This window comes from Lissotriton vulgaris, chromosome 2_1 (assembly GCF_964263255.1).
Source record: "Lissotriton vulgaris chromosome 2_1, aLisVul1.2, whole genome shotgun sequence".
Taxonomy (NCBI): domain Eukaryota; kingdom Metazoa; phylum Chordata; class Amphibia; order Caudata; family Salamandridae; genus Lissotriton; species Lissotriton vulgaris.
In genome coordinates this window covers 811,628,018-811,643,634 of record NC_141687.1, presented here as the reverse complement: position 1 = coordinate 811,643,634, position 15,617 = coordinate 811,628,018, and the positions used below count along the sequence as shown (strand labels likewise).

Below are 15,617 nucleotides of genomic sequence, written 5' to 3'. Positions count from 1 at the left end.
TGTTGCTGCCTTGCATATGTCTTCCAAGGGGATATACCCTAAGAAAGCCATGGAGGCTCCTAGCTTGCGTGTGGAGTGAGCTCTAGGAGGAACTGTTAATGTACGTTTTGCTTTTTGATAGCAGACTTGTATACATTTTACAATCCACCTTGCAATTCCACCCTTAGAGATGGGGTTGCCTTTATGAAGTGGAAAGAAAGATACAAATAATTGTTTTGTCTTTCGAAAACATTTAGTCCTATCTATATAGTAGATAAGAGCTCTATTAACGTCTAGGGTATGTAGAGCTCTTTCTGCTACAGAGTCCGGGTTTTGGAAAAACACTGGTAACTCTACAGATTGGTTTAAATGAAAAGGAGTAATCACTTTTGGAAGAAACTTAGGATTCGTTCTTAGAACAACTTTGTTACGATGTAGTTGTAAGAAAGGTTCTTGTGTAGTGAATGCTTGTATCTCAATTACTCTTCTAAGAGAGGTGATAGCAATAAGGAAAGCTGTTTTCCATGTGAGGAATTGCAGTTCACATTTGTGTAGAGGTTCAAAAGGGGGTCCCATGAGCCTTGTAAGAACCACGTTAAGGTTCCACACTGGAGAAGGTGGTAACCTGGGAGAATGATTCTCTTTAATCCTTCCATAAATGTTTTAAATGCAGGTACTCTAAAAAGAGACAGATGTTGTCTGTTCTGTAAGTATGCCGCAATTGCTGCAAGGTGCAGGCGTATGGATTAATATGCCAAGTTACACCTTTGTAAATGTAGATGGTAGCAAATGATATTTTGGATAGAAGCATCCAGGGGATCAATTTGATTATTATTGCAGTAAATGGCAAATCTTTTCCATTTAGCAGCATTACAAGCTCTGGTAGTAGGTCTTCTGGCCTCTTTAATGATGTTCATACAGTCTGGTGGTAGGTTAAGATAACCAAACTCTAAGACTTCAGAAGCCAGATCGCCAAATTCAGTTGATTTGGGTCTGGGTGTCTGATGTCTCCATGGTTCTGCATGAGTAGGGATGGAGTCAGTCGTAGCTTTTGGTGTGGGACTAGAGATAGTCCTAGCAGTGTGGTGAACCATGGTTGCCGTGCCCATGTGGGACCTACCAGGATCAGTTTTAGAGACTGTTGTCTGAGCTTGCGTACTACCAATAGTATTAGTGGTATGGGCGGAAAAGCGTACGCAAATCTGCCTGACCAGTTCATCCACATCGCATTGCCCTTGGACAGCAGGTGTGGAAATCTGGCGGTGCAGGTTGGGCATTTTGCGTTTACGTGTGTGGCGAACAGATCTATGTCTGGATGACCCCACTGGTAAAAGAATGGTTGAAGAACCTGCGGATGTAGTTCCCATTTGTGAATTTGTTGTGTCTGCCGACTTTACAGATCTGCTATCTGACTGTGAACTCCTGGAAGGTACTCGGTTAACAGATATATTTTTTGTGGAATGGCCCATCTCCAAATGCTCTGTGCGAGTTGGGACAGTTGTAGAGAGTGTGTCCCCCCTGTTTTTGTATGTAATACATGGCTGTCATGTTGTCCGTCCAGATTAAGACAGCTTTGTTCTGTACTTGTACTTGGAATGTTTTGAGTGCTAAGAATATTGCAAGCAGCTCTAGATGATTGATATGGAACAATCGTTGTTGACTGTTCCATTGTCCTTGAGTTGTATGGTGTAGGAGATGAGCTCTCCATCCTGTGAGGGATGCGTCTGCTGTAAGCACTAGCTGTGGAACAGGCTCCCGGAACGGCCGCTGCTTTGTCAAGTTTTTGGTGTTCTACCACTGCAGAGAGCGATGTGTGCGGCTGTCTACCAACACCAGGTCTGTTAGTTGCCCTTGTGCCTGGTTCCATTACTGTGCTAGACATTCTTGTAATGGGCGCATCTGCAGTCTTGCATATGGTACTATGAAGATGCAAGATGCCATCATGCCTATTAGTCTCATGAACATTCTGGCTTGCAGAGATTGTTGCTGTTGAAATATTGTGACTAAGGCTTGAATGCTCTGTATCCTTGCTGGACTGGGATACGCTAGAGCTGTAGATGTATTTATTGTAGCCCCTAGATACTGATGTATGTGAGAGGGTTGGAGGTGCGACTTGGTGTAGTTTATTGTGAACCCTAAGTCGTGCAATGTCTGAATTGTCTGATGTGTGTGTTGGACACACTGATTGAATGACTTGGCTTTTATGAGCCAGTCGTCTAGATAAGGGAAGACATGTATTTGTGGTCTCCTGGGATGTGCTGCTACCACTGCTAGGCACTTTGTGAATACTCGTGGTGCCGTTGTCACTCCGAATGTAAGGACTTTGAACTGATAATGTTGTCCTTCCAGTACAAACCTTAGATACTTTCTGTGAGCAGGATGTATAGGAATGTGGAAGTAGGCGTCCCTTAGGTCTAGTGTCGTAAGGAAATCGCCTTTTTGCAGCAGTGGGAGCACATGTTGTAAAGTGATCATATGAAAATGATCGGATTGTATGTAATAATTGAGGGGTCTGAGGTCGAGAATTGGTCTAAGTGTCCTGTCCTTTTTGGGAATTAGAAAATACAGCGAGTAAACCCCTGTTCCTTGTTCTTGTAAAGGAACTATTTATATTGCGTCCTTTTGTAGACGTGACAGAACTTCTTGCTTGAGCAGAGTAAGGTGTTCTGTAGACATTGGACGCTGCTTGGGTGGTATGTGTGGAGGGGTTGCTGTAAGTTCCAGGCAGTAGCCATACTGGATAATCTGTCTTACCCACTTGTCTGTTGTGATGGAGTTCCAGACAGGCAGGAATTGCATTAATCTGCCCCCCACAGGAGTGGAATGCTGTTGGGGGAGCAGAGGGAAGTCACTGTTTTGTAGCGGAAGAGGTTCGATTACTGTTACCTCGACCTCTTCCCTTGTTGTTATTCCCTCTATATCCTCCTCTAAAATATCCCTTGTTAGAGAATGTTTGTGTGTTGGATTTGAAGGATGTTGTGTTGTCTGCACCGGTTTGTTTGGAGCCCCTTCTGTAGAAGGAGCGACGAAAGGAACCTCTAGTTTGTGTGGATTGTAAAGCTCCCATAGATTTAGCAGTGTCTGTATCCTTCGACATTATTTCCAGAGCTGTGTCTACCTCTGGTCCAAACAATTGGTTTTGATTGAATGGTTGATTTAAAATAGTAGTTTGGACTTGTTGTTTAAATCCTGAAATGCGTAGCCACGCATGTCTTCTAATGACTATACTAGTATTTACAGCTCTAGATGCAGTATCTGCAACGTCTAGTGCGCACTTGATAGAGGCATTAGAAATGAGTTTCCCTTCGTGTATAAGATCATTTGATTGTGCCTTATATTGGTCAGGCAGATGGTCTAGCAGATTTTCTAGCTGGTCATAATGAACCCTATCATATCGGGAAAGGAGGGCTTGTGTATTAGCTATAGGCCATATGTTGGTAGCTTGTGCGGCTATTCTTTTGCCTAAGGCATCTATGACCTTGGATTCTTTATCAGGTGGAGGTGCCTCACCTGAAGTTTGTGAGTTTGCCCTTTTCCTAGCATTGGAGAGGACTAGGGAATCTAATGGTAGTTGCCCTTAAATGTAGGCTGGATCTGCAGGTGCAGGCCTATATTTTTTCTCAATCCTAGGGTTTAAAATCCTAATACGTACAGGGTCTTTAAACATTTTCTGGAGCGTGTTTGATGACCCCTTTAATCATAGGGATTAATTTGAACAGATCTCTGTGATTGTTCAAATGTATCTAATAGGAAATCTTCCTCTGCCTCGTCAGAGTGCATGGTGACCCCGTGGGAAATGGCAGCTCTGTTTAACCCCTTTCCATGCTCATGACAAGGTCAGCTCGTCATGAGGCACGGTTGAGCTGTGCTTATGACGAGTTGACCGTGTCATGTATAATGGGATTCATCCAGGATCAGCACAGGAGGGGAAAACCCCTAGCAGCCAAGGTGTTAATAGGTGCCCAAATCCAATGTTATCTTCTGGGGGGAGAAGGCTTTGATGGGTATGACTGTGGGTCAGGAATGTTTGGTATATCCTGTGGGTTTGGGTACTCCCAGACTGTGTCACCTGTAGGGTATGGGAAAGGCTCATCTGGGTCTATCCCTCCTCCTAAACTATACTCATCATCATTTTGAGGTGAGTGTGGTGATAAAAGAGGAGAATGTGAAGGAGAAATCTGTGGTGAATTGTTAAGAGGAGCAGGAGATGAAGGAGAAGGAAGTATAGGTGAAGAAGGGTGCATAGGGGATGTGGCAGAGTCCTTCTTCTTGGCAGGAACCACAGGAGTGGATGGTTCATCTGCTTCCTCTTCTTATGTGGAATGGTGGACACCTGACCTGTCTTAGGGTCGATGTAGATCTTCTTTTGCAGAGGATCTGGCTGGAAAAGTTCTTCTGTTTGAGAAACCTTTGTCGGCGCCAATTTTTTCGGTGGCGGACGAGGTTGCTGTCTGTCTTTAGCCTGAGGAGGTGTTACAATGTCCTTTGGCGTAGTTTTCGGAACCGAAGGTGTTGTTTTCGGTGTCGTAGGCTGTTTCGAGGGCTTGGGCGCATCGGAATCATGCCTTTTTGGTTTCGGCACCGAAGACTATGTCTTCGAAATGGAAGCTGGTCTCGTCGGCTTCGAAGCATCGGACGCTGACTTCGTACCCTTGTCTTTAGAAGTCGACGGTTTCGGAGCCGAGACTTCTTTTGGTTTCGGTGCTGAGGGAGCTGGTGGGATCGGCACATGTGGCTTGCTTGGTACCGAGGTACCGGAAGGTTTAGTTATCTTCTTTGGAGCCAGGCTCGATGGTGGGGCTGTCAAAGTGGTTTTTCGGTCGCGACTGGGCCCTGTGTGTGGTGCAGGGGCAGTAGTTCTTACGTGCTGAACCAATGGTATGGAATCATCTGAGTCGTCTGCCTCTGATCCGATCTGGAGATCATCTGAATCTTCTTCGGGAACGAGCGGAACCTCCTCATCGAAGATATCCACCGGCTCCGGAGTTGATCTCTGCATGGCGTGTCGACGGGCCCTCCGATCTCTGATGGTTTTCTTGGATCAAAAGGACGCGCAGGCTGTACAGCTGGATTCGTCGTGTTCTGGCGATAAGCACAGGTTGCAGAGCTCTTGGTGGTCACTGCGTGGAAACTTTGCTCCACACCCGGGGCATTTCTTAAATGGCGTCCTTTCCATGAGGTGTAGGCCTCACGGAGTGGATAGGCCCAACGGCCCGCGCCGACGACCGGAATCGAGCTGATGGAATCTAAACGATGTTAGTCGGTATCGAAGTTAGTTTGATGAGTTTTGAGAAGTTTTTTGCGCTTCGAAGTGCTTGAAAAGTCTTTTTCTAGCCGGAGCGGAAAACTTTCATCCGAATCCAGTGGCGGAAAAAAACAATCTAAGGAAGGAGCTGATGCCCATGCGCACTATCGTCCAAGGGAGGAGTCACCTACCTTGAGACTACAAAAGACTTCTTCCAAGACGACAAAAACATGCAATCATCCGAGCCCAACACCAGGTGGCGATCTAATGCATAGTGTAGTATGTGCAGCTCATGTGCCTCGAACATAGATGTTTTTTTTCTATTTCTTTACTTTTGCTATAATCGCGGCACCCGCGCTTTACTTTTCATGTTAAAAGTAAAGCGCGGGTGCCGCGATTATACCAAAAGTAACGAAATAGAAAAAAAATCGATTTCTTTACGAAAAAAACATCTATTTCTTTACTTTTGCTACAATCGCGGCACCAACGCTTTACTTAAAGGTAAAGCGCCGGTGCCGCGATTGTAGCAAAAGTAAAGAACAAGCAAATTGTGTGCGCGAAAGTGATCGACAGCAATGCGGCCAGGAGGAAAAACAGATGGCTGCGCGCGTGCACGCATGCTTGAGGCCACCAAAAGCCTGTGGTAGCACTCTGAAAACCCGCTTACAAAATGTCTCTCAGATCAGCGCATGCGCTGGCTCAGGCGAGACCTAAAAACAGAAGGCCTAATCTCAGGGTCAACCTGATGTCGATAACCCAAAACAAAAACACACAGGGCCATATGTAGGTAAATTATATTTACCGATTCCTAAATACCGAATTTTACCAATTCGGTATTCAGGATTCGGTAAATGAGATTTAGGTAAAAAAATAAAATCGGTAACATTTTCCGATTCGGAAAAATACGGAAAATGTGTACAGAATCTCTATTTACCGGATCAGTATTTACCGAATCGGTAAATACCGAATCGGTTCGGAGATTCAAAAAACAAGCAATTGAAGAATCAACCAATCCTGTGCATCCACCCCACCCCAGAACCAGGAAGTGGCCACACCCATGCAGGTGCAGACAATCAGAACCTTCTGGAGAGCTGGGGTGCAGAGGAGAGAAACTGAGCCACTGGCTGAATATTGCTGAGGAGAACTACAGGATGGCATCCAACGAATCTGAGAGGGAAGGAGCAGAAAGGAAAAGGAAAATGAAGTTCAGTGCAAGTGAGCTTCGGGTCCTTGTGGAGGAGGTGGTGAAACACCACACACAGCTTTTTGGCCAGCAATCCCTGCAGGTAGCAGAAGATGTGGCTGGCAATCCAGGCAAAGGTGAATGCTATTGGGGTGAGCCCACGGGACATCGATGACCTCAAGAAAAGTTGGTATGACCTTCGGATCATCAGCAAAAGGAAGCTGGCTGCACAGAGGAAAAAGGCCAATCTCACAGGGGGAGGAAGGTGCAGGGCACCTGCCCTCACTGACCTGGCGCAGCTGGTTGAGTCAACCCTGGAGCCAGAGAGTGTGTCTGGAACCGGGGATTCAGACAGTTCAGCCAGAGCTGCCACTAAACAAGGTAAGAAGCATGCACAGCAACCCCCCCCCCCTTCCCTATCCCCATTCCCCAATGTGGCTGTGTGAGTCACACTCCAGTACAGGTTTTAGTATACACCAGCAATGCATTACGGGAGATGTAGTCAGTGAAACACCCATCATGACAGTCATCACACTAAACAACAAGGCATGACACACACATCAGTCAGAAGCAGCAGAGGACATTGAGATAGTGTGACAGGAATGTAATTTAATATTGAAATGCAGGGCTGCAGGACCACTGAACTAATATCCATATCTGTCCACAGGAGGGTCATTGCACAGGAGAAGAAGGGAAGGGCACCCCGTAAGGGAAGTACAGAGGATGCCAGCACAAGTGCAGGTCACAGCACTCCACCACCCCCGGAATCAACACCACAGGCAGCTGCACAAACAGAGCCAGCCGCAACAGCAGAGCCATAATCGACACTGCTGATTGACTCATCAACACAGCAAGCCTCACAACAACTCCGGGCCTCACCAGCAGCAACATCACCTGTAGCGGTAAGGCCCAGGAGGCATGCTGTTGCCACTCTCCGTGTCATGGATTCGTCCTCTGATGACACAAGGGAGGGGTGACACACCAACTTGTCCACTGGAGGAAACAAATGCTGGGCTGCAGTCCACCTCTGAGGGTGTGCACACAGGTGCGAGACGCCGCAGGGCCCGGGAGCACAGCACAACTCAGCAGGGTGATGGGGTCTTCAGAGGGCTGGAGGCCAGTATGGTAAAGGTGCAGTGCCTGCAGGGGAAGGCGATTCAGTCAGTTCAGAGACAAATGCGGCACCTAAACCAGAACATGGTTAACATCGACAGGGGCATCAGCTCTATGGCGGAGGGCATCAAGGAGATGGCTGAGGGCATGCGGGACATGTCCCAGTCTGTGTTGGTGCTGTGTGACAAACTGGACGAGGACAGGGCAAGAAGGCGCAGGGAGAGGCAGTATATGGAGCAGCACACCAGGGCAGTGAACCACCTGGCAACTGCCATTTCCCTGCTCTTCAGGTGCTCCGTGGCAATGCAGGAGGGGCTTGTGCACTGCTGTACTGATATCACCAGGGGGATGGGGAAGGTGACATCTGCACTGGAAGTGCTGCTGACCACCCAGTCAGCCAGTGCTGGTGCACTAGGTGTGGGGGAGAGTGATGAGACCACCAGCAAAAGCAGCATTACCCCCCCTGTACCAGACACCCGGAGGAGCAGCAGGCGGCATGCTGCTGGCCCTGGCTCAGCAGACAGTGAGGATAGCCAGCTGCAGGCATCCAGCACTGTTGTGTGTGGGCGCAGACGTTAATGCTGCCCACACATTTATGAACATATTTAGGGTGAAGTAACCTATGACTACCTATTAAGGTTGTCACCATTTGGACTGGCATGTTGTGCCATATGTTCATTGTCGTAGTTCCCAGTTATTAAACTACGTCATATACATGCAACGCCTGGCTGTGTCTCCTTGCTTAAAAATAGTTGCATGTGATCTCTGCCCGTTGCTGTCTCCCATCTGTTGCTGGCGCCACTCCTGCTGTGTTGGGCTCAGCCTGTGCAAATTCATCATCATCATTCTCAATATGACGCCTTGTCCATGAAGGATCATGTGCGATCCCTCTGTGGCAAGGGTTTCGCCATCCTAAAACTTCTCGCTAGGCTATTTCCCTGGATACCCCTGGACTGTAGACGTTCCGTCACACAAGCCCTATTGGTCAGTCGTTTAGACTATGGCAATGCGCTGTTTGTAGGAATGAATGAACATCTGTTCTCTCGCCTACAGGTACTGCAGAATTCGGCGGCCAAACTTATTTGCAGCAAAGGCAAGTTAGACTCGGCATCGGATTGTTTGAAAAAACTTCATTGGCTCCCGATGCGCCAGAGGGCTGCCTTTAAATTGCTTTGCCATGCCCATAAGGCTCTGCATAAGACTGATCCCACTATTCTTCAAGGGAAGATCGAATTTTATGTCCCTACTAGGAACCTACGATCACTCCAATGAGCATTGGCTAGGACTAAACGGATTTATAAAGTTAGAACAGGTGGCCGTTCCTTTTCTTATTTGGCAGCTAAGAGGTGGAATGAGCTTCCCGTCGACTTAAGACACACCACAAATTATCTCTTGTTCCGAAAAAAGCTGAAAACCCACCTCTTCCCCAATCTCTAAACTCTCTTCAGTATTAGTTATCAGTAGTTTCTACTTGGTATAAGCGCCGTGATATCCCTAGGGATGAGTGTCGCGCTCTACAAAAACCACAAATAAATATCTGTTAATTCTACTGCTGTTCCTTTCCTAGTGGCAAGGTTGTGCAGCATTGCACAAGTTGCAATGATTTTACACCAGATGAGGGGTGAGTACTGACGTGAGCCTCCGCTTTTGTGGAGGCAGCAGAACCTGCTTTTTAACGGCTCAAAGGTGCGCTCCACGACGTTGTGTGTAGATGTGTGTGCCACGTTGTAATGTCTCTCACTCAGGGTTGATGGGTTCAGGTAGGGAGTGAGGATGAATGAGCGGACGGCATATGCACTGTCGCCTATGTGGAAAAGAGAGAGCCATTACTCACATGCAAAACAACACCTACATCTGCAATATCTATCAGGGTGTGTTACAGTGTTTTACCTAGCAGGTATCCCTCTCCGAATTCCCCCGCTGCCAGGCGTGTGTAGATCCCACTGTTCTGGAAGATGTAGGAGTCATGGGTGCTTCCTGGGAATTTGGCCACGATGTCTGTGATTATGTTGGCAGCATCACAGATTACCAGCACATTTATGGAGAGGGTGGACTTTCTGTTCCTGTAGATGTACTCTGTGGCTGCAGGTGGGCAGATTGGGATGTGTGTGCCATCAATGCAGCCAATGACATGTGGGAACTGTGCCATTTGGTAAACGTCAGTCTTGGTCTTCAGCAGTTCTGCATGTGTGTCAGGGAAGCAGGTGTAATGATGCATTCTCTGCATCATGGCCTCCAGGAACTTCCTGAAGAAACAGGACAGGCAGCTCTGGGACACCCCACCTATCGCAGCTATCACCTCCGTGGTAACTGCCAGATGCAAGCAGGTGTAGGCAAGCAGCCACCTGACAATGTGGTGGCATGGTGTGCGCCCTTGGTGTTGGGTGCTCCAGGAGTGGGTGCAGGTCCCTTATCAAGTCCAGGATGGTGTGGGGGTGTAGCCTGTACCTTTCATGGATCTCTGCCTCAGTAAGTTGGAAGAGTGTGATCCGCTGTCTGTAGACTTGCTCCTCCAGTCTCCAGATCCTCTCTCCTGCTACCTGTAGCCGTAGCCGCCTTGCTATCACATAGAAAGCCGCCATTCTGACACACTGTTGCATTTTGGGGCCTGTTTTATGGTCTGCACCTGGTTACCACCAGCTTTCAATCCATGGTAATTACTGACTCTTAAATACCGAATTTCATGAAATTCGGTATTTTCGAAGTTACCTACATCTCTATTCTCATTTTTACCGTTTCTTATTTATCGATTTGGTAAATAAGGATTCGGTAAATACCGATTCTGTAATTTCGAATTTGGTAATGATGAATCAGTATTTACCGATTCATAATTACTGAATCCTTACTTTTGGCCTCCTACATCTCAAATGCCTAAATACCGGTCAGTAACAGCAAATTTACTGAATTCCGGCCGTTACCTACCAGTATTTAGCTACCTACATATGGCCCACAGTGAAGTAGGGCCGGCCAGCAGCCAACAGAACCACAGTCCCAACAAGAGGACTCGAATGCACATGAAGCACACAGATCACACAACTGGGGCGACCCGCCCCAACGAAAGAACAGCACCCAAAGACCAGATCAACTCACAGGTCACGGAGGAGGCCGAAGCCCCGAGAACCACCGGATGGCCGAGTCAGCCGGGACATGGAACAAAAGAGTGCCATTGAAGGGAAGATCTACTAGCCGTTCCCGCATATTTTCCGGGAACACACTGTCCCGGAGCCAAGCATGGTGACGAAGGGCAATTGAAGAAGCCATGGCATGACCAAGCACCTCCGAGATGTCCAAAGCGGAGCGGAGAATAAACGTCATCCAGTGCATGGTGCGGCAAATCAACTCTAGCATCCTCCGAGAAGCGGCAGATCCAAGGGACTCCGCCGAGTCCCACATGCAAGAGGTGGCCCTAGCCAACACACATACCACATGCAAATGAGGTGAGGGTCCATCACCGACATCAGACGTCCACAAGACGAGCAAGTCTTAAAGCCCAAAGGCATCCGCCTACTGTTCCCACAAACATGCACAATAGCGAAAGGCCTAACAGGCCCGGAGCACGAACCGTATCCGCGTTGCACGCGGAAATGGAAAAAACTGATGTAGGTGCGCTGGGGTGGGACTTATGTGACCTCGCGGACGTCACGTACGCGGACAACGCATGGGCGGAGTCGCGTGATGCCGTCTCCCCTGCACGCAGGGATGCTGGGCAAAAAGTGTCCGGATCCAGTCTCACGCCTGGGGATAATTCTACTTTGAGGAATCTGCTGCTAGTAGTCTCTATCAGATTCCTCCCACACAAACCTATTCCCCCTTTCTAGAACACAGAAAGAACATAGTGCTGAGATCAGAAACTCACACATCCCTTTCTCTTCATACACACAGAAATAAACAAAATCATATCCACCTTTGAAAAGATGACGCCACAGCTCAGGATTACTTCAGAAGCTTAATTTAATCTTGCATGACTGTCAATTTGACAAGATGACAGTGGTGTGTGGTGGCCTTGATCCTGTTGACTTGTCAGCCACCTTTGACAGCCACCTTTGACACCATTTCTCATCTCAACTTTCTTGCTCGGATGGCTGGTGTCAGTACCGACTGAAGTAGTCTCCTACTGCAATTTTTGGTTCTCTGCCTAGTCCATTTTCTACGGGGTGCCACAGGGATCCAATGTCAGTTACATGGTTTTCAATCTATATGTTGCACCCCTTGCACATTAGATTGATTCTTTTGGACTGCGATTTTATTCATATGCAGGCGAAACCCAATTATTCTTACACTACATGGTGACATAGCACATTTTTCTCAAAGCTTTATGGCCTGCACCAAGGAAGTTTCCCCCAGAATGAAATCAACTTCCTGGTCCTTAATACTGACAAAACAAAGGTCCGCATCTTTGCCAACCTCCTGCTTTGGACCACAGAATTGTGGCCCGACCATTGGTCCTTGTTCTTACTACAGTCCAACAAGTGAGGGAACCTTGGGGTAATTTTTGATCCAAAGCTTTCCTTTGAGGAGCCCAAAAATACCTTAACCTCCACATTTGTATCTGAGCATAATCAGAAAGAATTACCATACTTGCCGTCTACATCCAAGAAAGTCTTATACAAGCCCTAGCAATATCAAGCTTAACTACTGCAACTCCATTGGTGGGCCTTCCAGGTTATCTGCTGATGGTAGAAAATGCAGCAGCTCGTCTAGTCATTGGGCTAGATAGGTGATCCTTCATCTCTCATTTTCACCAGCTTCACTGTTTAATTCCAAAAGGAGTCTATTCAAGCCATAATGCCTTCTGTCGGAAGACCATCCCTGCCGCCACAGATTGAAGCTACAGGTCTTCTCTTTTGCTGGTACTTCCCAGCGTGAGCTCTTCACTACAATTCTCATACCTTGCAAAACACTTATGCAGCTTGTCTTTGTAAGTTAAAAGCTGCCCCAATCTGCAAACAGGGACACATTTCCAGTTTTCTAATTCATTAATGGGGGCCGCTTTTATTTTGGCAGCCAGGCCTATTTCCTTTCCAAGTCTGACAGTGCAACGGCCTTAAGTTTTGTTCACAAGAGTGTGACCGCCACTACAAAATCTTGGTATGCTGCATACTAAGGCTGTGTAGCCTTAATTCCAACTCGGGCCTCTTTAATTCATCACCAGACACTCTCCCCCCACCCCTCTATCTCACCTTTGCAACTTCTTTTCCCATAGCTTTTTTTTTTCACTTTGTCAGTTTTTCTGTGCATTTCTTCCTCTTACTGCCACAATATTGCATGTTTCAAAATAATTTTTTGTTTGTCACAGATGTTATCAGCTGCATCCTTGTGTGATAGCGTAGAAGCAGGGTATATTGTTCACGTGGTGTCTTTTTGGTGTTGAGGTTGTTTTCGTTGTCAAAGCTCTTAGCTCTGATGCAGCATCTGAAGAGGGTATGCTTTTGGAGAAGGCTTCTTTAAGCCAATCTTCTTTCCGGATCAACTGCATTTTAGAGGTTGTACCTCTTCATGTCTCAAGAAAGGCTTTCAGGAATTCTCAGGTGACTGGAATCAAGATTTGTATTGAGTCTCTTAGGTCCATTTTGGTAGAGGCATGTGATCTAAGCGTCCCTTTTCAAAGCCGCAGGTAATGTAACCTAAGTCTCAGTATCAATAAAGTCTTCTTTCATTCTATACTCTAGTTCAGACCGCTTGTCATTTGGTTAATGAGCTTCCTCTTCTTACCCTTATAGAAATATATCAGTCCTCATCTGCATCAATGGCCTCATGCGCCCAAGAAGTAAGGATCTTTCATCTCCATGCTAGTGTACTAAACCTACCTATGATCACAATGGTTATGAATAGTCAATTAACACATGAAATGTATGGCTCTTCTTTGTTTCAAAGATAGAGTACTTAATTGTAGCTTAGAATACAATGTTGGGAAAAATTATCTAAATTTGAACCTATGCGCTGATGTATTGTAGGCTTCAGTCACGCGATCATGAGTTTTTCTGAAAACCTAAATATAAATCTTGAAGTAAATACTTGTAATATTCTGAAACCAAAACTAAAAAGAAGATTAGCTACAGTATGTGATCTAGAAAAAAACTTGCTACTAACATAATATTTCTGTAACTCACAAGTAGGACTGTGTGTAAAGTAAAGGTATGGATTATTATATGGGCTGTCTTCTATTTCAGATTTAAGGTGATGTTTCTGAGTATGGGTAATAGGTAACTGTATGAATCTAAATATTTGTGGCAGTATGGAGAATAAAAGCATACCTTGACAAAGAGGATAAGTTGGTGTCACAGATGTAGGAGGGATGTTACATTTGTGGGTGATGTGACAATCTTCGTGGGAACATGGTTTTGTGTGCGTTGTCCTTATTTTTGTACTCTATGGATCTCTATGCCTGCTTCATGTGCTGGACAGAAATCTATTGGTGCAGATAGATGTTAATAAACTTCCCAATGAGACATACATATGAGTCCAAGGATTTAAATGCCAAAAAGCCAGGTTTTTAAGGCTTTCCTGAATGCCAGTAGATCAGTGATGGAATGGGAGGGCATGCCATGAATTGGCTGCCCCTGCCGAGAAACTCCTACCTCCCCAGCTGGCTTTTTTGGAGATACGGATGGTTACTAATTGTGCTCCCGGAGTGAAGTGGTCTATTGGGGACATACCAATGAAACTGCTGCTTCGAGTGATCTGGACCGATACCCTGAAGGGCTTTCTAAACAGTACAGAGTGATTTGAACTGCACCCGTTTCTTAACGGGTAGCCAGTGAAGTCTTCTGATATCACCGGAGACAGAGGCAAATTTAGCCGTCCCTGTGAGCAGTCTGGTGGCCGAGTTCTGTAGAAGTTGGAGTCTATGCAGTACCTGCTCCTGAATATTGAGGTATAGGCTGTTACAATAGTCCAACCTCAACATAGTTAGTGCAGTGACTACTGTGCAGTGATTTTCCTTTGGTAAAAACTGTAAGATTTTCTTGCATGTTCTAAGAGCAAATGTAGTAGCCGAGACAACTGAATTGACTTGGCCCTTAAAATTGAGTTTGTCATCAATCAGGACTTCCAGATTTTTTTTAACTTTCCTAGTAAGGATCGGAAGGAAGCCCAAAAAATCTGGCCACCAACTTGGGGTCCAGAATTAGGGGTCATTACCAAACAGAATGACAACCCTTTACATGACATACAAGGAACAGCAGTTAATGCGAATTAAATAGATGTATACCGTAATTCAAATGGTCATACAAGTGGCTGAAAATAAAGAGGAAGTGAGTGGATTTAAAAGCTATGAAACGTATTTAATTGTGGCAAGTGAATCATTGACCTTCATGTACACCCATGGATCAGACAATGTGTGCTATAGTTTTGCTCTGTTCCGTATATATTTCAGACCTACATGGTATGAAAACCAATATTACATGCATACAGCATTTCTTCCTTCCCGTCACTTGATTTGTTTAGGGTATAAAATGACACGTTCAGTGAGAGACAAATAAAGGATATTAGATAGAAAGGACGCATTAAAATTACCTTTGTGATGTAGAATTTTTTCAAACCGTCCAAAAAGGAAGTAAAAATGGAGGACACCTGGGGTTTAAGTGCATGCCCTGTGGAGAAAGAGAACAAGCCGAAGGTCAAACACATTCATCTTCAACATAATAAATTATTTAAAAGAAACTCACATAGAAAAGATCACAAACCGAATTCTTTCAAAAACATATAGCATTAAGCATGTGCAGGAATTTAAAAGGGAATCGTTCCTGAGAGGAGGGTCTCAAATGATATCACAGACAATGGGAGCAAAGACATCACGTGGATCCCCGATTGTGGAAGTCTAAAAATTATTAATACTAATCCACAGTTTTGTGTTGAGTATGTCTCCTCGTGAGCACAATCGCTGTAAGCTTCTCATGAGTCGCCATATACATTTCTGCCTTACACACCCACCTCGCCAAAACCAAATCACCTACTGGCCTTCGCGCCTTCCGTATTATAGAAAGTACACACACCGCTCCTGTCACCCTCCATCGCTCCACCTACATCAGAAGTACCCTCTTCCTCATGCACTATAGCGCTATCTGGCAGCCTGAGACCATCTGCTCCCTCCCTCTG

General features: G+C 46.0%; 1 protein-coding gene across 1 annotated transcript in view; it reads right to left on the bottom strand.

Moving 5' to 3' along the window:
- AGPS (alkylglycerone phosphate synthase) overlaps positions 1-15,617 on the bottom strand; it is a 760,022-nt gene that overhangs the window by 277,861 nt on the left and 466,544 nt on the right. Inside the window, exon 13 of the mRNA XM_086956197.1 lies at positions 15,036-15,112. Within this exon, the coding sequence (XP_086812323.1) occupies positions 15,036-15,112 (77 nt within the window). The remainder of the gene's footprint in view (positions 1-15,035; positions 15,113-15,617) is intronic.